The sequence below is a fragment of the Passer domesticus genome, chromosome 3 (genome assembly GCF_036417665.1).
Source record: "Passer domesticus isolate bPasDom1 chromosome 3, bPasDom1.hap1, whole genome shotgun sequence".
NCBI lineage: Eukaryota > Metazoa > Chordata > Aves > Passeriformes > Passeridae > Passer > Passer domesticus.
Genome location: NC_087476.1, coordinates 5613279 through 5639840, shown reverse-complemented (window position 1 = coordinate 5639840; position 26562 = coordinate 5613279). Strand labels below are relative to the sequence as shown.

At 40.8% G+C, this 26562-nt stretch overlaps 1 protein-coding gene across 12 annotated transcripts in view; it reads left to right on the top strand.

Annotated features, from left to right (window-relative positions):
- Positions 1 to 11028, top strand: part of SUPT3H (SPT3 homolog, SAGA and STAGA complex component) — a 255490-nt gene extending 244462 nt beyond the window's left edge. For all 12 annotated transcript variants that reach the window (XM_064411674.1, XM_064411673.1, XM_064411669.1 and 9 more), the window contains one exon: positions 9265 to 11028. In XM_064411674.1, coding sequence (XP_064267744.1) covers positions 9265 to 9306 — 42 coding nt within the window. In that variant the 3' untranslated portion in view covers positions 9307 to 11028. The remainder of the gene's footprint in view (positions 1 to 9264) is intronic.
- Positions 11029 to 26562: the final 15534 nt, after the last annotated feature.

Sequence of the window (26562 nt, the reverse complement as noted above, 5' to 3'; positions counted from 1 at the left end):
TTATTCATTAACCTCAGGGCAGACTTCATTTTGTGTGATTTTTAAGCTATTAAAATGTTGGTTGGCTTCCATTTGAGCTCAAATTCCTAATATCACCAAATAATTATGTGTAGATGATGAAATGAAAAAACAGGCATGTAGTCTCCAAACACGTTTCAGTCTGGGTGGCTGAAATGGCTCATAACATTCAATGCATGAAAATGGGGTGGATTGAATAAATTAGCAGAATCACAAAAGGAAACCACTATAGGAAATAGTTTTACATGTGTAATCACTGAAATACTCTAGTGAATGTGTCAATCTGTACTAAATAAATATATTTGTTTATAGACATGTTCTGTATTAGCTTCCACTCTTTCACAGCACTTTGCCAAGCAAAATCCCACTAGAAGTAGGATGTTCGCACCCGAGTAGGAGTTTCTTGGATAAATATTTTTTCTATATTGAGACCAAAACCACTTCTACAAATTTCAGACTTTGATTGAAATAGTATATTTCTTTTGCCTCTTTTTTTTTCTCTTCTTTCCCCCTTCTTCCCATCTCCTTCACTGACAACCACTGATGCATTACCTTAATTCCTCTTACCTCCCACTGCTCCGGTGCGCCAGCGCCCCTCTGCAGACAGAGCACATCAGTCAGGGCTGAGCAGGGCAAGAAGTGGCCACACCCCGGTGCTGCCACCAGCAAAGGGCCTCAGAGCCTGAGAAAATTCCTCTCTTCACAGACCCGAGCTGTTGGTTGGGCTCTCATTTCCCCACTGCAATGCTCTGCTGAATCAGAGAGAGCAGGGGTGCTGTGCGCTCTGCAGAGAGCATTTGCAAGATGCTTTCAGGAGGTGGGGGAGAAGTGTGTTGCAAAATGTCATTAGATGCTGCTTTTTGTTACTATTTCAACAGTTTAAGGGGAAAATGTAGGTGAACTCTGTTGGTTTGCCCAAATAATTAAATTTCAAAGCAATGCCCACTCCTCCTATGCAATAGCTGCCAAATTCAGCAACGTTTCTATATATCTAGTATTTTAGCCATTACAATGGAAGATAAAATGCAATGAAAATAATAATTATGGCATAGTATACAATGTATTCAAAGTGTTGTGTATTAGCCCTGTAATCAAGCAATCCTCAGAAAAAGGTTTTTAGTGAGTGATAGTATTTCTGTTTCAAAGGCAGGGGAAATGGAAGCTCAGAGGCACTAAGTGGTTTGTCTGAGGCCACACAGCAAGTAAGTGTCAGAGCTGGGAGCAGAGCCCAGCCCTGGCTCCTGCCCTTGTACTCAGAGACTGTACCACACCATATTGTTTCCAAATAAATTTGCTCTTTAGCTCCTATGCTGAGGTCATGAGCAGTGGTGACACAGACGGGGAATTTAACCTCTTCTGTCACTTCCTACAGAAAAAACCCTGAGCTTCTACAGCACTAGAAGAAAGTTTTAAAAGGTCAAAGGCATCCCTGGAGATGGGGAACCATCCAGGTTGTTTGGTGCTGAATTGCTTTCAGGCTGAACGAGTTTTTATTGCTAGTGGTATATTTTCACATGGGAGTGCTGTGACTGTGCAGTGCCCTGAGTCATAAACCAGAGGTTTCAGTGTCCAGTCATACCTAAAGTCTTAAGACTTCCGGTTTTAATTTAATTCTCAGACATAATAAAGTTCCCTGTGTACATTATTGTTGCCATGCAGCTAAAGCAGTGAGTTGAGGCACATCAGGAGAGGTGAATTTGACCCTTGAGCAACTCCAGGTGTTTTGACCAGTTTGATGTGAAGCAGTAAAAATACAAGTGAACTAATCGCACTGCTCATGAGGAGATCAGGGACACTCAGGAATTTCCAGTAGGTGAGGAGACTGAGCTCTCCTAATTATGCTGCATTCCAACAGGTCATATCCACCAAGGTCTGGTGCCTTGTGGAGACCTGCTGTGTGCTTTGCCAGCACTGTGTCCTGGGCAGACAGTTATGGGCCATTAGACCCATGGCAAGGGGAACTTGCTGGATTTCAACTTTCTCCACAGGAGAAGCAGCTGATGCTGTCCAGGGAATAGGGGTGATGGAGCCCTGCTACAGGTTGTGTAGTCTGGGGGAAGGGATTTCTCTCCTGACTGTGAGCAGCATGTGGTTGAATTAGGGCTCAGAACAGGAATTTCTATCAATGCGCAAAGCAGTGTCGCCTTTCCTCTGACAATTAAAAAGGGTTTCTTGCTCTCAGACAAATAAAGCCCATTAAAGCTGGTGGTAGTGATGGGAAAGACTTTGTGAAAATATGTTTGTTTTGCAAAGCTGGCTGCCAAGTATTGTTTTATAGTTCCGGTTTTTCGTTCTTTCTCCACTGTTTATAGTACCCTCTGAGAGACTTAAAATGATCCCTCTCTCCCCACCAATTTTGTTCTTTTTTCTCTTGGCAGACATTGGTACCCCATTCCCCACCCCAGTTCTTGCTGCAACAGAAGCCATGATCCTTTAGCCTTGTTTTTCTTTTTTACAATACCAGCCCAACCCTGAGAGCAGCATTCTCTGGTTAACTGCAGCATTGCAGTTTTGGCCAAATGGGAGGACAGCAGTACAAGCCCTACATTTTGTTCTCCAACCGCTGTGGTACTGCACAGGGTGTCTGAGAAATTAACTTGAGCCTTTTTTTCCAGTTATCCTACATTTCCACCAGCCTTGGGAATGTCATTTATTCAAGAAGCAGAAAACAACAATAAAAAAGTTGGATAGTTGAGATGTAGACTATGTTCTTTAACAACTTGGATGATATATCCTGGATATGTCCCCTTCCTGTACACAGCAGCCCAGTGTTACAAAATTATTTTAAAAGTTTATGCTACTGGCAGATAAAAGGTCATCCAAAGCCCAGAGCTGACTTTCTGGGAAGCATTTTGTTGATGGGTGGTGGAGTAGTGCTTTTATCAATGTGAGATGTTTGTGGGTGCCTACATGCAGCATTCTTGTGATCTCTGGCCCTTTCCTGAGGGTGGGGACTCTTGGCATGGACACTGCTGCTGTCCCTGGTGTGTCACCAGGCTGAGGACTCAGGGAACAGACCTGAGGAATGCAGCTGTTGGTGTTTCTTACACCTGGTACAGTGAAAGCTGAGGGACAGATAGACTTCAGACAAGATCAGAAGTGGGGACATCATGTCTGGTCACTCTGACCATTCTGACAAAGGAAGAGGCAACAACAGCTTTGCTGGCAAAAGAGATAACAAAGGACATTGCTAGTGTAAGAAGAATAATCGGAAGAATGGTATTCCCACAAAAGGGGACTGGGACAAAGGGGTCGGAGTGGAAAATTTTGTTTGAACGTAGTCACCTGTAAATCCTAGTAAACTGCTATCATAAACTGGCTCTCCTTTGCTGGCATAAGCAGAGTCCGTGTCACTCCATCCTCACAAATGGTTTCCTGGGATCTAGTGGAAGCACCAACATGGTTGTGCTTCCAGGGAGATGGATAAATGGATGCTGCAGCTCCCAGCACACTGGGTCTGGCCTCATCATAAATGAAATCCATGAAGTTTCATGGCCACAGCAGGGCAGATCAGCCAGAGCATCACAAGTGAGTCTGTAACGTGCTAAACCTGGGTGCCCATAGATACATATTTGGGGTGTGCAATTCATTACTGACCATGTACAAGACATTACTTATATAAAGTACTCCCTCATCCTTTGAATTATATCAGACATCTGTGCTTTGGCTACTGATTAAAGATGGGTTTGTGGAATTAGACCCCTCAGTGCTATTGTTGTAAATTGGAGAGAGAATTATCCATTATATTCCTTTTGTAACATGGATGCATTTTGATAAAGAGAGTTTATATCCACACAAATTTATTTAAACTTAAACAGAAGCAATTCATTCTAAACAACACATGGATTTTCTTTTTCAAACAATGTTGCTTATACTTTGTCTCTTAAACTAATTATTATTTTAATCTCTAAATAAGCTGACACTTTGCATGTGGTTTGTCTGTTCAGGCTGGGATAAATTAGAAGAGCAACCTTTTAATCATAGGGGTTTTAATCTAAATGTTTTTATGTACAAAGGGTTATGAATCTGTCCAGGGTGACATGTTTGATATTATGGCAAGCTAATGAAATTTTAAAGTTAACATTTCCCAAATAAAATGGAAAGAAGAGACAGGGAGAAAAGGAGTAGATTCAAAATTAGAGAATATTGGTAGTTTATGGGTTCCAGGTTATTTGGAATGGAATGAAAGTTAATGCTACATCCTTTTTTCCATCCTGCCAGCCAGTGTCTGATCCAAGAATGTCTCTTATTTAAAGAGCAGGGCTCCCTCCACTGTTCTTAAATAAAGGCTCTCACTGTCTGAGATCCAACCCTCCCCAGTTTTCACAGTAACATTGTAAGGCTACATGAAGCGAATTATTTAATGGAAAGAAGTTTTGCATATGATTCCCCTATCACAAACCTGCTCAAGTCATATGGTTTGATTTACATTTATGCAAATTTCAGAGAATAGAGTAAAATTACCCAAGGCAGAAAGGACCGTGGCATGTCACAAACAAGATGTGCCTATTTGCATTTATGTTTGCTAATGAAGTTCAGCCAGGGCTTGCTCTTTGATTTGGATGTCTCTGTCTGCCATTCCATTTTATGCACTGTAATTAAACCACTTGCCCACACACATACAAGAGGACACCAAGAAAGGGAGACTTCAAGTTTTATAAATGCTGTTCTGTAACTCTCTTACACAGGGCTTATGATTCAGGATTTAACATCTCTAAATGATACAACAGGCCTGAAGTGTGACATTGTGCTTAACTTTAATGCAAGGAGAACTGCAGACTTAAACCAATGTAGGATTTGGCCCAATAAACTTTGGTGTCTCGGGTGCCCACTGGAGATGTTTTACCCTAGACTTTCCAAATTTTATCCCAAATAAAAATTAAGCCTCAGCCCACTCAAAAATCACAGCTGTTTCTTTCTCCTGCCAAAATTATTCTTTCTCATCATGCTACAGCTGTGAAATCATGCACTAGTGTAAATTGTTAACTGGAAACCATTTCTAGCTGAGGTGCCTGTTCAGAAGTCTTGGTATTCTAATCTGCTCTGTTCTCTCATTGAGGAGTACTCACACATCTTCATGTTTGGCTGGGACTTGTTTCTGTAAATCCCAGAATCGCATGTTGGTGTGGGTTGGAAGGGACCTTAAAGATCATCCAGTTTCCACCCCCTACCATGGGCAGGGACACCTTCCATTGTCCCACGTTGCTCCAAGCTGCATCCAGCCTGGCCTTGGACACTTCCAGGGATGGAGCAACCACTACTTCTGTATCCCTGTTGGATGGTGGGCAACCTGTGCCAGGGCCTCACCATCCTTACAGGGAACAATGTCTTCCTAATATCCAATCTAAATTTACTCTCTTTCAGTTTAAAGCAATCTTCCTAGTCCTAAATTGCTAATAAACACAATTATCTGTCCCTTAAATTGTCCTATGAACTCTTCAGTAAGCTGTCCCATTTCATGGGACCTATTGTGAGGACAGGAATTTTGGTACCCTTTTCTTGGAGTGGCTCTTTTTGGTCCTTCATAATGGCATTACAGGGCTACCACTACAGGAGAGAAATGGGACCAAAAAGAAAGAGAGTAGAAAATGGATGATTTTTCATGGAATTTCAGGATTTGCTTGGCCAAGTTCCCTTATTCCATGCTGGCTTTTTAAGCTGTTAGGTTTTCTTTCTTTCACCAAACTAAGGGCAAAGCAAGATTTTGCTTTTAGGCAACTGACAGCAGTGAGCACTGCCCATCTTTTCTGCTTCAATGTGCCTCCTTTCAGATTGCTGAAGGAAAAAGCCTGCCTTCATTGATTAAATAATGATGATGTTGCCAGAGAGGATCCGGTGTTATAATCCAAAGTGCTTTGACAACTTGAAGGAACAACATTTCCAAGGGAGCATTCCTACATAGAGGATGCCTGAGCAGGTTCTTTACAAGATGCCTTAATGGGGTAGAATTGTAAAATGGTTGGGGTTAGGAGAGGTGTTAAAGATCTGGTTCTAACCCCACTGCCATGGGCAGGGATGGACCCACTGGGTCAGGGTAGGACTGGGAAGTGAGGACCAAGAAGCAAAATCATCACAACTCTGCCGTAAATGGGAGCAGGTGGTAAGAGTGGCCTGGACAAGATGAAGGTCATATTTCTGCTTTCACATTGACACAGGTTGTGCAGCCTCTGGCTCTGGTTGGCAGCAATGTGTTCTTCTACCTTCAAGGAGGTCAGAGAAAAGGAAGAAAAATCTTGCCATGTGATATCAAGGAGCAGGAAGAGTTTCTGTGAGAGTTAAATTAGCCAAATAAGGTCAGATCAACTTTTCAGGGCATGTAAGCCATTCTGGGAAGGCAAACTGTCTAATTTGTGCCAGGTTAGGTGATTCCCCATGTCTGAAAGTTGGTATCTTGACCAGTTCTGCACATATTGGGTACAGCAAGAGTCTAACAGAACTTCAACCACAGCAGGAAAAGTCAAAGCACTGCCTGGTAGTAAATTTTAAGAGAGAACACACGGAAGACTGGATGCAGTAGACACTTTTCCAAAAAGGGCTCCAGGAGGAACCATGGGCTTATGTTGTCTCTTTACAGCAAGACATATCCAGCAAAATAGATACAGCTATTTTAATCCCACATCAAGAGCCTGCATCATCCTCTATCTGTAATTCTGAGCCAAATAATCATATTTTTTTAAAAATTAAATGTGGGTGCTGCCAAAGTGGCATAAAGCACCCAGAAGTGTCATCCAAACCCTCTAAATTATCTCCTACCACATTAAATGTCTGCCACATACATCTAAACTCTTGCAAGGGCACATGCACATGTGAGTTTTATGAAAAACATCTTGCTGTTTCTCTTCATGATTCTTGGCATGTAAAGATCTGTCTTTCAGTATCACAAATTCAACTGTATAGATCTTAAAGATATCTGGTATAACTCAGAATGATAGGATGTCTGTAAAATACTTTTGCTCTGCATAAAAGTGTTTTGGAGGTTAACCTTTATTATCTAGTAATGTATCAAAATGAGAACGAAGTGTTATCTTGTTATGGAATGGGATGAATCAAACTCCCTCTGAAATACTGATTTTCAAAACAGTTACCTTTATGCTGAGGTTGAAGGTACGAATGGTTTCTGGGTAAAATGGTTCCGTTTATGGCTAAATTCCATAACGAAACATACATATATCAGAATCACTTTGTCTGGCTTTGGAAGGAAAAAATGTGTTGTTTTCATTATTGCTGAACTTCATAATGGCTTCAGGAATTTTTTTGGTCGTTTCCAAAGAAAGTGAACTTCAGGCAGAGATTAAAGCAGAGGAAATTTCAGCCCAAGGGCAAATGTTTCAGAAAGTTTAAAGTATGTGAAAGGGGGAGTGAAGTAGGAAATAGTTTTCAATCCTAACTATAGCCACACTTGTTATAATATATCACTAAATATAGACCAGTGGGTGTGCCCAACTCTCCGAAGGTGTTATCCTGCCTGCCATGAACTGGCTTCTGAAATGACCTTTGCAGGGATGTAACTGACTGTACAACACTGCCCGTGTTGGAAAATGTTAAACTTCATTATTTCCCAGGTGAGCCCAGCCAAGCCCAACTTTGCTTCACAACCAAAATTCCTTTTGCAAAATTCAACCTTTTATCTTTCATGTAGATCCAGCTTTGTACTCAAGATCATTTGTCTCCAAGCAAACTGCACAGTAGTCCTGAATATTTTGTTTATGTGTTAAAGGTTTTCACTTGGTTATAAAGTCCTGTGAAACTATTGGGGTCAAGCAGCTAAAAGCATTACTTTTACATCGACTTCCAAATGCCAGCCATAATGGTTTGGGCAAGCTAAACGTCCAAATTGCCTTGGACTTTCTGCTTGTGGTTGTGGGAATATACTGGATCCTTTCAAAATTATTGGCTAGTCTGTCTTGGGCATTTTATGTTTGGGTATAGAGTGTTTGGATTTATTTTGTGTTTTGTTTGTGGTGATACTGTCATGTCTTGGCTGTATATCCCAGAGTTGATGTTCTGCTCTTTGACTTCAATGCCATATGCTGCTAGATCTCCAGACTGAAGTGCGGTGTTAATGTAAAGGATGCTGTAATGAACATCTTGTACATATTTCCTTTTGCGTATTCACTGTCTGTAAAATGTCTCTCTGAATACATCCTTGCTGGTTTTGAAATGGTTTCTTTACAGTTCAGTATAAATGCTATTTTTATTCAAAGTTGTTTGAGGTTATCCTTTACTCCTAATGTTACTCTAATTCTAGTTTAAGAGAGGAGAACTTGATCTGGCTGAAATTAATTAGGAAATTGGTAGAGCCACTAAAAATGGTGGTTATATATGGCACTTCCTAAGTACTTTGACTGAATAGGTACAAAATAAATCTGACGAAGCACTAACTGTAATGAAATAGATGACTACACTTTCACTTTTAAAACAGGATGGCTGCTGAAGGTGAACCAAATAAAGCAAAACTATTTAAATTCCTTTGCTTTTTTTAAAGATATTGTTAATAGAAAAAAAAAGTATTTTTTAAACTGAGAATATCTCCTTACATTATAGGGTTTTTAGTGGCATTAAAAGGTATAGTTTCCTATATTGATTTGGAAAGAGCTGTTAAAAATGCATGAAAGGTATTTTAGGGAGGCAGTGTCACAGGATCTTTTAAAATTATTTTCTCAAGTGCCACTTAACTCTTTTGCTTCTTTACCATTGGAAACACATCCCAATATATGGGATATCTAATTTTTTTTCCTACTGACCAGAGAGTCTTTAAGATTAATTTGGTTTGGAATGTTGGGGATTATACCAGTGTCTGTTTATATAACTTTAGACTCAGTCTGTAAATTAAACTTGGAAAACTGTAATTATTCAATAATTTGTATAGTATTCAGGCAGTTTAGAAATGTTTCTTGAACACAGTGAATAGAGAATACGTGCTTATAAAGGACAAATAGATTCAGCATAATGGTGTATTTTTGGCCTATCTATTTTACAGGCAATTAACAAAGGAGGATGTTGCATTTTTGCCTATCTCTTGCTCTCCTGAAATAGAGTCACTAACCACTTGTTAACCACACTGATTTTTTAATAGACAAAGTGGTTGCTTACAGCTCCCCACCAGAAATATTCAGATTAAGCACACTATTAGATGCAGCCAGAATAGCCTACAAAACAGGAAGAAAGCCTTGCCTTTCTCTCTGCCTCCTTCCCTTGTTTAAGCTGATGTGATAATTCACTGCAGATTTTCTCTTTCCCTGACAGAGTGCCTACCGCAGGAATGGGATGACTTTTCTCGCCTGCTGATGTGGATGTGGCTGCAGCAACAGGAAAGACAGTATTATATTAAGGTGATTTTCTTTTCCCCTCCATGGAAGGAAAAAAAATACAAGCTCCAATGTCTCCATGTACCAGTGAGTGGGCTGGTTTGTTGTGACTATCTGCTGGCTGTCTCTGTCTCTTTTTCCAGCCCCCTCAATCGTTATTCTTGTTTACTAGCTGGAACATTTAGCTAATTAATGGCAGGATGTTTGGGATAGGGTGTAGGTGGACAAGAATGCAGCTCAGACAATGCTGGAGTTTGCAGGGGACTTTCTGACTGCCATGTCATTTTTATTTAAGTGTCTGGAAGTCTGTATGTTCTCCAGAAGATGTTTTTTTGTAAAGCTGGATAGGGCAGGAAGAGGCCAGAGATAGACAGGGTTGTGTTGATTTATTAGGTTGTATAAAGGTTATGTAGTTTTCTTTGCAATTTTTACAAAAAGAAAAGCTTTTCCCCTCTATTTTCTACTAATTCCCACTTTTTTGTCTCAATTAATATGAGTTTTCACAGAGTATAAACCAGTTTAATCCAGTGAGGTGAATTTGATGATAGGCATGCCAAGTTTGGATGCAAAGTTACTCAGGAAAAGTTCAGGTAAACTAAACTCCACCAGCTAGAGACTTGGGTTTTAGCAGGCCCAAAGATGGGCTAAGTGCTCACACCCAAATTTTCAATGTTGGCATCTCCTAAGGTTTGAGCCATCATTATTCAATATCAAAGAAAGCCTTTGCACTGACTTGGCACTGGATTGGGCCCCTGTTTGGAAAAATACATTCTAAAGTGTTTCAATAACTGTGTCTGTCTCGGTGGTTGTAGGCAAGGGCTTAACGTTGTGTCCTTGTTCAGCATTTGCTGCAGGAAGCAGATGTTGTCCCTGTTGTTGACAAAGGCAGCATTACTGTTGGATTTGGTTGAAGAAGAAACCAGCTCCTTTTGCCTTTTTTTATATATATATATATTTTAGCTAACGTTGTTTGTTTTCAAGATGTTTTTTTTAAAAAAATCTCAGTCCCTGCCTCTATGCTTGTTCCTGTCCCTTTGCTCCTCCAGCCTTTGCTGGCCTCACAAACACATTCATTTCTTCCCATAAAAAGTGTACAAATATAGAGCTAACCACGAGGATGCTTGAGCAGAGAGCAGGGCTCCTGCTTCAGCCTGTCACCAGGATCTGCTGGCACATCCTGCTGGTGTCCCTGTGGTACCCACAGGTCAGGGGTCTTCTTCAGCTGCCCAGAGCTCGGGCTTGGAATCCAGCTTAAGCCTCAAGTTAATACAGAACACTCAAGGGATCAAGAAGAGAACAGCAAAGTATTTTATATAGTGCAGCCATCCTCCTCCTTTGTGCTTAGTATGTGAGGTCTTAATTTTCACTCCTGCTTTGTGCTCTTGTGGTCATTTGTAGGTGGTTTTGTTGTCCTGCTCGCCTGGATGTGCTTGCAAAAACTTTAAATATATGTATATTTTTTAAATAAATGGAAAAATGTCTCTTTGCCACCAAAATATTGTAAAAGTGAACGTTGTATGTCCAGTATTGCTGCCATTCATAAATTGTTTTTTTCTTTTATCTGCTTACGTTTCTGTTTTCTGGAAATTTTCTGTGTGTAAAAGCAATGTGTACAATATATTAAATGAGGCAAAGGGGAAGTTTTCTGATGTTCCATTTGTGCTTTTTGAAATATATGATTAAACTTTTCTTTTTATCATCACTCTTTATTTTTGTTGGCATCCTTAATCATGGAAAATTATATGCTTGCTGTAAACATTCAGACTTTTTTAAAAGGACACCAGCATTTATTGTATTTAGTTTCGATCTGCAGGGATACAGAAAGAAGAAACCATTTCAGGCACTGGGTACTGGAATCAAAATTCCTTCTGTTGCTGTCTCTCCCAGATTTTACATTTTAAAATATGCATAAGCAGGAAAAATACTGGCACTTATTTTTTACTGGTCTCCTTAAAGTTCCAGAGAATGAAGACTCAACATACATTTCTCTCAGAAATATGACAGATCATGTTTTTGTTGGTCTGCTGTGTGTTTGTCTATCTTGAACAGCCTGACAGGCAATTATTTATAAAATCTGGGTTTGCCCAGTAAACCCATATAAAAACCTTTCACTTCTCTGCACAAGTCAGGGAGCTGAATTTAGAGTCAAACAAGGTATGTTATGTCTCCCTATCTTGGTTTAACCCAGTTTATTCTTATTTTGGGAAGTAATCACTTTTTTTTCTCATCTTCAGAGTTTTCTTTAACTCTGTTTAAAACAAAAATGCAACCAGTAATACTTGTGTTGCACTTGGAGTGTTTCTTAGCACCATTTCCCATGCTGCAGAAACAGAGATGTATGCTTAGGCTGGTACCACACATTTTTATTATATATATGAAATTCAGCTTGAGATTCAGTTAATGGCTGCATATGAATAGCTTAACACTTCTGTAATTTCAACTTGCAGATCATTTCTATTCTTAATCAGGATTTATAGGTACTGAATAAGGTTGTGTTGATTATTTCACGTTAGTTATCTGAAGAAGGGAAACTTCAGTTTCAGTAAGAATATGACTGTATATCTTATAAGGGAGTGTGACTTTTGCTCTCAGCTCAGTGCCTGCCTTGCTCTGTGGTTATACTACCTGGTTTTTCAGTTTTTCTTCCAGCCATTCACAAAACATGAATAATAATTCAGCTTAAAACTCGTCAGAGGTGAGGAAGCCACAACACAAATTTCTAGTTGAGCATCTCATTTCCAGGTCCATTCTCTGTCAGTCTTTCCTTTGAGAAAATCAAATGCTTTAAAAGACTTCTGTCTTTGTCTGGAAATTGGGAGAAGTTGACAGTGCTCCAGAAGTTTCTGAAGAGACACTTAGGACCCTCCAAAATGTGCCACCCCTGGGTTTTCAGGGCACCCTTCTCTTTGTCAAGTGTCCATCTCACTGAGGGGGGGAAGCAGAAAAAATGTGTTTTTGGCATTGCTTGGGTGTGGATGAACCTTTGTGTTGCATTAAGGTTCTGCCATCAGCTGTGTGTAGATCTCATAAAATGGTTTATAGTTTCCCGTCCAGCTCGTAGAGAATGTTTCATGGTACATAAACACTTGTAATCATAAATTCAGAATAAATAGATAATGACATTAGTCACAAGTCCAACTCTAGCTGAAACTTAAACAGTTACAGGGTTGGGGGTGTTCTCGCCTGAATGAATCATCTTGTCCAAAGTTGGGCTTTTTTTACCTCTACTTTTTATACCTCTGCTATATATCTACCCCGGGCAGCAGTGCAGCCAGGGAAATGCAGTGGTGGCATGCATTAAATCCAGGTTTATTCAGAGGGCACGGAGCCAGCACAAAGCAGCGAAGCCATCCCTGAAGGAATTGAATGTAAATTTGATGGTTTAAATAAGGCCAGATGCCTTAAAAATTATTTTGAAAGCTGTATCTCTAATGTAGCTCAACTTTTTCCTTTACAAAATAATAAGAAAAAATAGTTCTCATCTCTTGTGGGGAGACAAAAATCAGATACTTTGGCTTCTATAAATCACTGAAATCTTGGCAACTACTGAAACAAGTTTTAGAAGGCAGATGGCTGCAAATTTGAAGGAAATCTTCATATTTTACTGTTAAAAGCTTTTCAACTGTCTAGAGAATGCTCTGAGACACTACATTAATAGCCATTCTCAGTAATCAAGCTCCACTATACTTATATACTATTTTTCTTAAATAAGATAGATTAGTAGTGAGAGATGGAAAGATAAATAAGGAAAATAAAGAACTAAAATTATAATAATATGGTTTCATTTTACATTTTATAGCTGTCTTCAATATTTGTGATTGATAATTCATCTTAATTCCTATCGGACAGAAATATTGGCACAAGAATCTTATATCAATATCTGTGTATTTCTGGACTTTTCTTCATCCAGATGCTTTGCAAATTTTTCTTACTGGTTTGGTGAAGATGTGATCTGTCAGTCTTTGGTCCTCATATGACTTTGATTACTGTAATATCTGAGTGCCTCACAGGTTTCCATGTGTTTATGTCTATAACACAACTTCAAAATAATGTGTTGTTAGCTCCATTTCTTCTGGGGAAAGGCTTAGTGATGGGCCACATGGTGGGAAACCTGGAATGGTTCAGAAGCCTGGATTTCTCCAATCCATAAGGATGCTTTGTGTTCTGAAATATCTCCCCTCTGCAGTGAAAGCAGTAGCCCTGCAGACTGGGGGAGAAAGGGAAAAGGCAGTATCCAACTGGATCCATGAGAGGAACTGGATGAGGAAGAATGCAACCACTCAATCTGGATCCAATCCGGGGCTCAAGACTTTGAAAACTTCTGGCTGAGATGTGACATGGGCACTTGGTGACCCCCTACAGAAACATAAAAGTTTTCACCATAGCATGGACTGTGGGACACCTTCCTTCTTCCAAACTATGCTGGACTTCTGAAATCACCATGAGGGACGTACTCATTACTAAAATCCTGCTTTGGCAGTGCCAGAGCATTCTCACCTTCATCTCCTCCCAACCTGCCTTTGCAGAGTGCATCAGAGCACAAAGAAATGAGAGGAGAAACACAATTAAGAAACATAAATGCCATCTTTTAAGTGGGGCAGCAGCTGCAATGGGTGTTGACAAAGATAAAGTAAAATGTTAATTTTAAGTAGATGAACTGGGTCTGAACCCAATAAAATGCCACTGAAGTGTGGTGGCTGATCCTCATTCTGAAACCAGACCTGGAAGAAGAGAAGGTGTAATATATCAGAAGCTGTAGTGAGATTCAGATAGTCAGCAGTCAATAACTGGCTCAAACCAGTTCTGTTTAGCTCTCATTTGCATAAGTATTTAATTAATCTACAAAACAAAAAAACTCCAAAGAAACTATTGCCTTTCTTGTACTGACATGATTTCTTCAGATCTGCAAATGAAATGGCAGCAACTCCATGTCAAGCTGAGGTGGAAACAAATCTGAAACATCACTTCAGGAGGAGAAGGAAGGTATTTAGAGGAGAGAGGCTCCAGCTGAGCTACTCCCTGAACTCCCTTGCTCAGATCATTGTGTATCTGTGATCAGCAGTGCCTAAATCTGCTGCTTGTGCACAAATTTTGTTGTAGGTTCAGCTGAATGATTTTAGCAAACTAGACATGATCTGTCTAGTGTTCTCCATGTCAGCTTGCCCTTACTTTAATATAAAAAGAATTTACACTTTTCTGTTTTGGAATGGTATCACCATAGTCCTAAATTTTCACTGCTCAGAAGATTTCTTTGTAGACAGAACACAAATAAATGAAAATAATTATTAAGGAACGCTTTGGGCACCTGAGAAAGGATCTTTGACAGTTTCTTCATGGAAGGTGCTGCTTTTATTCAATTTCTCTGGGATGGTGACAAAACTGATACATGACTCCTGTAGGGCTTGAACTTCTACAACAAACAGTTGAAGTCAGCCTTGAGGTCTCCCTCAAACTCATGAGCATCCCACTTGTCTCCTCACTGTGTAAATCAGGCACAAGCATAAGAGGAAAAACATGACAGATTGTTCCACTGGAAGATCAAGAACCACAACACTGAATATTCCAAGGTAAGGCAGAATAAAATAACCTTGGTCTGACTGGGCTCAGCAGCAGGTCACTTAGGAAATTTTTTTTTCCACTTTGACAATTACATCATGATTATTTCCACACTTTGGTGATCAGAACTTTGTCAATGAAATATTTCAGAATAGTTAATTCTCATGTGCAGTCAATTTTCAGAGGTCATACAGTGGTAAACACCTCTCTGTCCTTCTGCAGCTGCTGTTTTTGACTAGTGGGTTAAAAACCTCACATTATAAGGGCCTTGTATTTTGGGGCAGAGTCTGAGTTGGTTGTTTTTATTCACAATACCCAAATACTCAATTGTAGCCATCTAAGCTAGTCCACCTTGCTCCACTGGCCACCCTTGCAGTCTTTCTGAAGTTAAGGTAATGAAGATAAAATTCGGTATAAGCAGCCAAACTTTTGAATTTTTGGCCAATGTCCAAACCTCCCCAGTTTTTACCATGACTGGCTTTTATAGGTGCTTTCTTTACAGTGTTGAAGTTGGGCTTGTAGATGGTGCTGGATTCATTTTTATTTTGTTGAGGCTTGTTTTATTTGCACTTAGGTATGTAGTTGTGGTGCATGCTCTGAAGGGGTTTTGCATCTTGGTTTCTTTGGTGGTCTTGAAGGAAGGGAAAAAATAATGCAGCACTTAAAGAGCCTGTTATTAAAACTTTATTCATAGGTGAGTAGGCAGGAGAAGCATAGAAAATGTATTAATTTATATGCATATATATTAAATAAATATGAATATATATGTAGTAATATTTTTCATGACGACTGAATTCCAAAAATCATGTCTGCTTTTTAAATCCTAAAGCAAACATAACCCTGTTTAGATACCTCCCTCCCTCTGCAATGAAAGTGGTTTATCCTTGTAAAGATAAAATATTTTTACTTTGTGGAAGTAATTTGATTGTAACCTTTGGCTTCTTTGCTGTCTGTCATTTTTCTCTTGCCCAAAGTTTAATATCGTACTATGAGTCTTTAAGAAATTGTGAAACCTGCTGAAGTTTTAGAAAAAAAACACTGTTGACCTGTATGAAAAAGGCATTTTTGAATCTGCAAATGGATGCAGGTTTTTTTCCCTTTAGTAATGGTTTATTGGGGGTTTTTAAAGCCCAACAGAATGTGGCTTGAGAGGGAGAGATCTCAAGGAGCTGGGACAGAGTTGTCAGAGCCAGACACTGCAGAGATACCTCTTGCTCACTTAAATTGTTCTGAAATGTCCTTATATTTTACAGTACATGAGTTGTGCTCTTGGCTGCCATTTCCTTCCTGCAGCCTCCCAAAGGTAAGTGCATTGTGCCCTCTGGGGGCTCTCCACTGCTTTAACTTAGATTTAAGTGTGGTGTGGCTTTTTTTCTTTTCTTTCTCTCATTCTTTCTTTTTCTCTTTCTTTCTTTAGCTTTAAATGTAACATTGATTTTCCCCTTCTCCTTATGTCTTATGAGAGAAGAAATTTATGGCCTTTTTACATCAGGAAGTCTAGCTTTTCCTGACGTTTTATTGCTTTGAATATTTGAAACATTTCAATCCCAGACAATAAATATTACATGATTATTGTTTTCATATGGATAGGCTATTTCTCCCTGTTTTTCCTGTCCAACATTTTACTAGCAAGTGACACCCAAAAATTTATGGATGCAAAAACTATTACTATTCAACTTCGCTGGAAGGTCAGAGATAGTCCCTCAATTTGCAAGTAGTGTATATATATATTTTAAAAAGAAAAAGTTTAAATCATCTTATATGTTTTGAATGCTATAATGATACATACTTACATCAGAAAAGAAGGTATGGTTTTTTTCCTTAAAAAAAGTACTCATGGGTCAAACCTTGTTTTCACTGAATTAAATGACAGCTCTTGAAGGTTAGGTGGGAAAAGCAGTGAGCCCCAGTGGAACATTTCCCAGGTCAGCAATTGGCAGCCTGCAGGTGCAGAGCTTGGGAGTTTTTGGGAGTTGGTGGGATGGTTTATTCCAGTCTGTAACTCAGAGTGTAGGTTTTCTGCTCACCCAGGTGAGTAAATTGTTGTTCTCGTGGTAGAAAGGATTCCTTGCCACAGAACCCAGTCTGAGGTTACACTTTTTGATGATCTGTTTGGAGAAGACAGCTGACTCCTCACTGTGTGTGTGCTGCACAAGTTCTGCAGCACCAGCTGTGGTAACCAGGTCCATCTTACAGCCCCAGGTTTAATCTTAGAACCAGCAGATAAAGCAGTGTAAGAAATGTCTGATCAAGTAACTAAAGCTGTCAGATTAAAAGAGGCACAGGTTCTGCTCAGAAACTCTAGTTGGCTATTCTTAATTTATCTTTTTTTTTTATATTGACTGGTTTTCATGGATACCATGCAGGACCCTGCTGCTTGTGTTCCATTAACCATCACGGAATCACAGAATGGTTTGGGTGGGAAGGGACTTCAAAGATCACCTCATTCCACCCCCTGCCATGGGCAGGGACACCTTCCACCATCCCAGGTTGCTCCAAGCCCCGTCCAACCTGGCCATGAACACTTCTAGAGGTGGTGTAGCCACAGCTTCTCTGTGAAACCTGTGCCAGTCTCATCACCGTTACAGGGAAAAATTTCTTCCTAATCCCTGATCTAACTCTACCTTCTTTCAGTTTAAAGGCCTTCCTTATTGTCCCTTCCCTCCGTGCACTTGTAAAAAGTCCCTCTCCAACTCTCTTGGTGTCCCTCTCCAATTCTCTTCTTGATTAGAAGGGAAGTTCTCCCAGGAACCTTCTTTTCTCCAGGCAGAACAACCCAAATTCCTTCAGCCTGTCAAGAAAATTATTATAATATTTCAATTATTTTATATTGATCTAGCTTGCAGAACTGTATCCTAGAAAGCCAAGAAATCTCCGTCTTTCTGTCACTTCCTGATAAATTGTTTTGTCCAAATTCAGCCTGTCTATCTAACTATGAGGAGAGGAATCCTACTGCGTTTACAGAGGAGGAAATCTGTCAGGTTGTGGGGACAGTAAACCTAAATACATGTCTGTGGGGGACAAGCAAGATCAGAGCCCTCTCAGGCTGGATAAAGGTTTGCAACATGGAAAAGGAAAAATACAAAACCTGTCCAAAATTTTCCACTGGAACAACATCCATGATCTGGTGGCTCTTTCTCTCCTTGCCTTGTGCAGACAAAGGGAGCCAGAGACTAAATCCATTCAGAAAAAAACACTACTAAGTACTTGTTTAAAGTCTTTTTTAAGTGTTGTTGTGTCTTTACCCTCTCTTCTGTCTCATCCTCTTTTGGGAATGTTGAAAATAACATTCAGCTCTGTGCTGCCTTTGTCTGTCCTTTTCCCTGTGGTAAACATGGACTTTTCCCTCCCCATTCCTTACAGATTTTCAGCCAAGTCAGCTTTTCTTGTTTACCTCCTTGTCAAAGGTGTCATTGGTGATATCATTCCTAATCTAGAAATTAGGGGGTTTGCTGCTTTTCCTAACTACTGCTGCTCCCTTTGGTATTACATTGATTTTGGATCATATCAGATTTGGCACATTTACCAAATCATTTTTGTTTTAAGGAAAGCAGATGCTTCCCTCACCCACCCCTTACCAACACATGCTGAAGGTGAAGGCACTGAAATGGTTTTCTGGAGACCTGGGCTCCCCCTTCAGACCTTTCAGTGCCTCAGTTCATTTTTGCTGTGTCAATGAATTTGTAGACCAGTCTTTTAAAAACAATACTGGTAATAATGGTAAGAGGAAGACTGTAGGTCCTAAAATTCAAATTAGAAATGGTGCTAGGGAAGCTGCAGTAGCTGTGTGGCTGAAAAACTGACCACAACAGCTTTGCAAAATCAGTATGGTTCTTGCACAGAGAGAGATGAATCCAGCACAGCAGCTGCTTTATCAAGTGCTGTGTTTGTTTCTTCTGATTTGGAAACCCCAAACATTTTAGTGCCGCAGGAAGACACTGGTCCTGATAAAGGCAGCTGCTGGCTTAGAGTTCCCACTGTGGTTTGGACACAATTCTTCTATTCTACACAATAGAAAACCAAAAAATTGAAGTGTGATGTCATGTGAACCCTTGGTAATTATCAAAACATACCCTGGTCTAATCTCTCCAGATCTGTTATCTTTTGCTGAACAGTAAAGGCACCACACATAAGGAAATACTTGAGTTTTCTTGACTAATATTTTTAAATGTACAACAACCTCCTCATGGAAGGAGCAGCTTCATGGCTGAAATCAGAATTTCAGGCTTTCATTTAAGAAAAGAAGCTGTTGCTTTCAGAGCACCACTTAAACCTGTACATAACTAATTCACTGAGGTCTGTCTTACACCATTGTCATCTTTGAACTCCTTGAGGGAAGGAAGTGATCCATTTTGCCACCTCATTCTCCATGAAGCCTATTCAGAAGAATCCTAACATTGCTAAGTATGTCAAGTCATATTATCATGGAATTATTTGGATTGGAAGCGACCTTAAAGATCATCCAGTTCCAACCCACTGCCAGGGGCAGGGACACCTTCCACTATCCCAGGTTGCTCCAAGCCCCATCTAGCCTGGCTTTGGACCCTTCCAGGAATGGGGTATTTGCCACCATCATTGCATTTTCAAGGACCAGCAGCAGCATTTGCCACCCATCTGACCTGAAACTGTCTTGGTATTTGGTGTAATTAGACCACGCTCTTAAAGGAAGACTGGAAATAATAATGTTCTCCTGAATTGCAATGTTTAATCAGAAAAAGAAAAATTAAAAAAAAGAAAAATAAAAGCCTGTGGGCATCTAGGAAGGACAATAAGTTTGAGGTGTGTTGTGTGGTGCAGAAGGTGCAGCTGCACTGTTGGGAGGGTGATCTGCAGCCGCCAGCGAGTCGTGCCCTCAGCTAATACCTGTACCCTGGGGTCCCTCACCATTTTATTGCTGCTCTGGAACAGGATGTGCAACTGCTCTGCATTAATACGTTATTACAGGTTGGCCAGTGTAAACTCCAGGTGTTGAGAACATGATTTATTCCATTAGTATAAAAAGGTGTTTTCTATGGCCGTATTAAAAATTATACTAACTGTTGGGCTTGCCACTGCGCTGTGTGTGGCACATGCCAATTTAAACCAGTCATTTCCTCTAATTTAAGGATATGTCCTCAGAAGATCATTAATTGGGGGTGGAGTTGAGGATCACAGTACAGCTGTGGCCTGTTAACCCCCATCTGGCTGTTAATCCCTGCAAAGCACCTTCCCCAACAATGTTGGCTGCTACCATGAGGTCACTGAAACAGAGACCAAAGAAATTACATTTTTGTGTCTATTTTGTATTTAAATCTATTTTACATTACAACTTTAATTTAGGGTGAGTTTTGCCTGTAGTATGGTGTATGAAGCCAGTGGCTTTATTTGTAGTGAGTTTGTGCTGAGTGGACCACACCATTCCAAAGAGCTGTAGCAGAGCCCACAATGTTTCCTGTGTCCCTCTGGGCTTACCCCAAAGCAACACCAGCCCTGAGCACTGCTGGGATGGGCACTCATGGGCTGATGTTCCTTCTTGCTGGGCTCCCCTCTGTCAGTGCTAGACTCAAGGTCCTGGTCACTCACTGGACTGAACAGATGGAGATCCAGTCTGAGGCTTAAATGTTTTGTGTGTGTGTGTGAAGGCAGTGCAGTGATTTCAGTCCCATATGGTTGCCAAAACTCTGAGTTTGCCCACCTAAAAACCCCCAAACCATGAGGGTGGCGAGGCCGTGGCACAGGGTTCCCAGAGAAGCTGTGGCTGCCCCATCCCTGGAAGTGGTCAAGGCCAGGTTGGACGGGGCTTGGAGCAACCTGGGATAGTGGAAGGTGTCCCTGCCCATGGGAGGGGGGTGGAATGAGATGGTCTTTGAGGTCCCTTGCAACACAAACCACTCCATGATTCTCTGATTCTACGATTTCTGTGCTATCTTCCCTCTCAGTGTTTCTTTGGGGGATTTTTTCCATTTTCCTTTTCCACTCCCCAATGGTGCTAGATTAGCGCAGTATTACACTCAGGCTCAGTAAGCCAAACACCCAACTTAAATTCCTAATGCAACCCAGCAAAGGTCAAAATCATTCTTTTGCAGAAATCCACACCAGCTGACCTGCCAAAAGATGAGAGCAGAGGGGCTGGGTCAGGAATATTACATCAGACACAGGGTGGGTTGCAATATTTGACAACCTTTTATCTGGTTTTCCAGTCCTTCATGTGTCATGTCTACACAGCTTAGATCCAAGTTCTGGTTCCAGAGCTGGTTTGAGATAACCTTGGGGAAATCCCAGAGAAAAGGCTCAGGTCTGCACATGACCCAGGCTCATGCCCTTGGCTAAACTGCAGCTTTTTTCCTGGCTGCCATTTCAGTAGCATCACACAACCACAGTATCTCCTAGAAAAGCCCCAGTCTTGCCTGATGTAAAATAAGCTTCTATTTTTTAGGCAACTTGAGAGTGGATTATCTCTGTGTGCTGCACTGAGCTACCAGCAACCTGTACCCAAGGGATACTGATGCACAAAGCCTGGCCAGAAGCACATCAAGCCTCAGGGCATTATTCAAATGCACACAGAAAGCCCTTAGCAGTCCTGCCTATCTTAAGCAGAGTCCCTTAAACCTGTTTTTCCTGGCAAAGGTTTATCTAGCCTGTGTTTAAAGACCCCCAAGGATGGAGATTTCACAGTCTTGAGTCTACTAATGTTATAGATCCTCATAAATTTTTTTCCTATCTGGTTTGAATTTTTTTCCTTTTTTTTTTTGCAGCGATGTAAAGACTTTCCTTATCCTAACGGTGAGGACAGATTGTAGCAGTGTGCTCTGGAGCAGCCTTTTCTGTGCTCAAAGGCACTTACATCCCACCAAGGCTCTCTTTTGGCTAATAAATGTAACTCGATCAATCCGTCCTCCCAGGCTGCACTTTCTGGCTTTCCAGCACAGCTTTCTGTTTTGACAATGAGCCATTGATAACTGCTCTCTGGGTGCACATATCTGCAGCCTTGTCCCCACTCTCCAGCAACTTTATCTAGACCCATGTTTCCCTCACCTGATTAGGGAAGTGAATATGAGACAGTGTCAGAAGTCTGCAAGTGCCAGTGATGAATCTATTGCCTTTTCCTTCACCCTGAGGCTTGTCACCTGTCACAGATGTCCCACAACAAGGGTTCAAATGGCCACCAAAAGTCACACTTTGTGTAGAGTCAGAGTAGACAAAGGATTAGTTAAAAGTGGGGATTATTCAGCCTACTGGTGAACTGGGCAACAGAAGCACTGAGGTGCTGGAGTCATGGAGAGGACCACCCTGACCTGCAAGAGGTGGACCATGTCTTTCCAGTATCCTATTTTCCCATTTTCACACCTGTGACAGGTCAGTGAATGCTGACAGGCAGCACTTGCAGCATCTGACTTCCTGATTCACACTGTGAATGACCTGTTTTTGTCATGCTGATAACCAGGTATTTTCCCTGACTTTGCCCAGCAGTGAACTGGAACCTCGCTGACAGTGAACCTCGCTGACAGTGAGGTTAAATTAATTTGTAGTGATTATCTAAGGCTTTTTAAATTTTATCTCAGGTTTTCAGCTTTGAGTGTGTTGTTACTACATGCATGGAGAGAGCCAGAGTGCTCTCATCATGTGATCCTCCTCCTGATCCAGATAAAAGAGCTTCATCCGTTTTATTTCCAGGTTTTAATTTTTTGCATACTACTCCTCAGAAGGCCAGGGACTAGCAGGAGTTCCATCCCTCACAGCACGTTTGGGAATGGGCTCCTGGGCTTCTTTTCCAGCTCTCTCTCCAACTTCATCAGTGTTACATTCACCTCTGCTCACCTCAGTGACCCCACCTGGAATCTTACCATCTTGCTTGGTTCATCCCTTGCTCTCCAGGCAGCTTTCAAAAGGTGAAGAAATCATCATCCCAGTTTGATAAATGGAGAAACTGAGGCCCAGCAAAGGGAAATTACTGCCATTCTTGCCTCCATGCTCAGGGGCTTGTCCACCAGACCAGACAAGTGTCGGGGTGGAAATAAATATTCCTCCTGATGACTGTGGTCTCTGTGGTCAGGGCTGAGGGTCGAAACATTCACACAGGGCCTGCACACAGAAACCACAGAATCCCCCACAGCTCCACTGCACTTTATTAAAAGTCACTGCTTCTGTGAAAAATGGGGTTTATAAGAGTTAGGTGCCTTAATTATAAAGTCATGTGTGTTTGAATGACTTCTTCCCTGCTAACCATTTGTGACAGCCTACAAATGTGAAAAGTATTACCAAGCCTATTTTTAATGTGGCTATGGAGAGGCTGTAGTAGGGGAAAACCAAATCCTACGGGATCCTAGTGAGAAAGACAAGTGACTCCTTCAATATGGTTTAGGTTGCCTGGGTTTTGCTGATACTGTCCAAAAGACAGGAGACATGGGAGTCCTGTGGAGCCAGCTGGGTGTTAAATAAGTGATAGGAGCAAGGGATAAATTTTCCCTTTGGAAGTGGTCAGTGTATGAAGATAAAAAAAATTATTCGGAGGGGTGCTGGCCCCTGTCACAGTGTGCAGGTTGTACACGTGTTTCCTGCAGAGCTGTCACCTGTCAAGAATTTATTCCATCCTGTTCTTATTAGATAATTTACCACTCATGGGGGGCACAAATTGCTCAGTGCTTTGTAGAACTGAGTCCTTAATGCTGCGTCTCCAAGGGTTGTGGCAAACTCGAGACCTGGAGCATCATCTTTGTTACCAACCTTTAGCCATAGGCTCTTCAGGGGAAGAGGAAAACACACAAGATCCCTCTGGCAGTCTAATTCCTGCATCCATTAACAAGGGTTTCACCTTCTCATAACAGGGAGAGGCACTGGAAAAGGAGAGCAGGCCAAAAGCAACATTAATGTTGGAGCAGTAAGTGTCACACTTGGTTTGAAAGGAAATGAAAGTGATGGAAAGGAAATATTCCACATAGGAGGGGACAGAGAGAATGATGCTCTTTGTTGGTTGAAAGGTAAAGAATAAAGTGTGGTAGATGGATAAAAAGATGGCATACCTGTGGGTAAAAGTTTTATTGTGGGTTAGGTTTAAGGTTGATGGACACCATTGTGGGAGTTTCCTCTGATCAAATGTATAATTAGTTAACTCTAGGCCTATGATTCTTTCTCCTTGCATGGTTTTGTATGGGGTTATACAGACTTTAATGTTGGTGTAAGGTCTGCAAAAAGTACTTCATGCCTGGATAAAACATCTAAATACTAAGCAGCAACACAAAATTTAAACCTTCCTTTAACTGTGTTTTATCCCCATTTCTCTACCACTGTATTTTGTTAATTTTGAGTGATAAATGATTTATGCCTCCCTACCACAGTATTATGAATATTCTGTGCATATGGCCTGTAATTTAGTTGCTTCTTTACCATTTTTTAAATAAATAAAAGACTCTATTTCCTAGGCCAAGGCAGATTTTACAGACTTAACTGTCACATTATTTAAAATTTTTCAAAGATAAGAATTGAATCTGATGGTCATGAGATACTTCACACCACAGAACTAGGAGCAGGAATAGAAAAAAAAAGTGGCTTGTTTTGTTCAAGAGTTTTCAATTTCTTTAGCTGGGTACCATGAATGTGCATCTGAAAAGAACTTTTCCTCTTTGTAATGCAGACCGAGGATGAAGAACATCTAATTCCTTGAAACAGCCATTATTACCAAGCTGTCATGTTACCTGCACCCAGACAGAGCAGAATTAAAATCTTACAACTTCATGTTATGTTTCTCCAGGTGGGGTTTCACCAGAGCTCAGTAGCTATAATGTCATTTCCACCTAAACATTGTTTTTGATAAAAACATGGGACAATTTTCTCATTGTTGTATTAAAATGCACTTATATTGTGATTAAACTAAGCCCAGAGTCATGAAGCTCTGACATGTTAAAGCTTAATACTGAAGTCTGGAGTAATTTTTTCTGCTTTCTTTCATGACAGATGTTGAACACAGATCTTCACTGTAATCACACTTGTCTGAATCAGGAGTCTGAGTCAGCAGTTTGATATCTTTGTCATGGCAAAATCTACAATGCATCTGGAGACCTGAGGGCTCAGGGGGATTGCATGCTTAAAGAGGTGTAATTGGAAATAATAGGGAAATTTGGAAAAGGAGATGGGAAATCATGGTTTTTTTCTGATACATTGCTTCCCTGGTTATGTATCTCTGTAGATTTTGTTGTTGTTGTATCTTTGGTTTTTTAAACCTAACAGAAATTATTTTCCAGTCTTAACTGTGAATGAGACGGAAAAAACCCTTCTCTGTGGAGGTGAACCACTGGCCATAATCAGTGTTGTCTGACTTAAAAACTGAGTCTGTGATTATAAGGTTGTGCTTCCTATGGAGGAGTCAAATTCAAGTTGGTTGTGGCTCTTCACTGGGGATGTCACTCTCTAGAGCGATTTTTTGATTTGACAGATTGACCTGGAAATCTTAAATCTGCCTCCCTCCTCCCTATGAAGCTGCAACAGAGACACAACTGCCCTTCCCTGCTTTCAAACACATCAGGAAAGAACTTGTTCAGACAAAATTATATAAAAAATAATTTGGCAAAATTATTTTTGCAGGGAATGTGTCTGGTTGCAGAAACCAGCAAGAATTTGGCAGCTGCAGTACAGTTATTTACACTTCCTTATCAGTTTGCCTGCCACAATCTGCAGCTCCTGTGGGAGTAAAAATGAAAGGACTCCAGTGTGTCCCCAGTGTATCTTTTGACTACCTAAGACAAAGGCGTAAGGTCACCTAAGTAAGGTGCTGAGGGTTTTTTGTCAGAGGACAGACTGTGAATCCATCCTTGCTTTTTACAAGAGGTCTTTGTTGTCACAGGGTCAGCTCTAGATAAACACGAGAGAGGAGCTCACAGTCCTACACAAGCAAGGCAAGCAAAGCAACAGGAGACAAAGGGGCAGGATTCAGGCAGGCAGAGCAGGGGCACCGGGCTGAGACGGGCTCAGAGTCACATTTCCTGACTTGTCACAGTCTGTGCTGTCTTCAGTGATGTAACACTTCCTGTGGCTCTTTCCAAAAATATTTTCATAAGCTTTGGGTGATGTGCACTCTGCTAAGGAATTGCCGAATACTGTGATCCCATGAGGGTTTGGAGCTTTAATGTTTTAAATCGCTTCTAGCTGGATTAATTTCCTCAGATTCATATCACACAGAATCAGCTGTTATTGGTTTTATCCTCATTACAGCTTCTGCAACTGCACATTCTTACCTGGCTAACAAAATATCAGAGTAATTTGTTTTATTAGCTTTAGCTGATGGTTGTGTACTGATCCCCAAGTAAGATGATATTACTGCAAAAGGGGAGGGGTTTGTGCTGAGCTGGTTCATCTGCACCTGTGTTCTTCCAAGAAATCTTGGGAAGTTTGGTTGTCCCACACTGCTCAGGTTTGATCACATCATGAACTTTCTAATTTTTGGCTACTTCTGGTTCCTTATTCCCATCAAAATGAGAGACTAGATGAACTTTTAGTGTGGAGTTATCCCACCCAACATTCACACCTCAGCTCCTTGTCAGACTCCCCTTCCAGCCAGTGTAAATCAGATGTTTTCAGGGAGTGATCAATTTGACCTATTTTAATTGTCTGCTCTAATATTAGATGAATTACACCCTAAAGACAGCTGTTTCTGTGTACTGAGTACAAAAGGAGAGTAAATGTAGTAGTCAACATTGCAGCTGTCTGC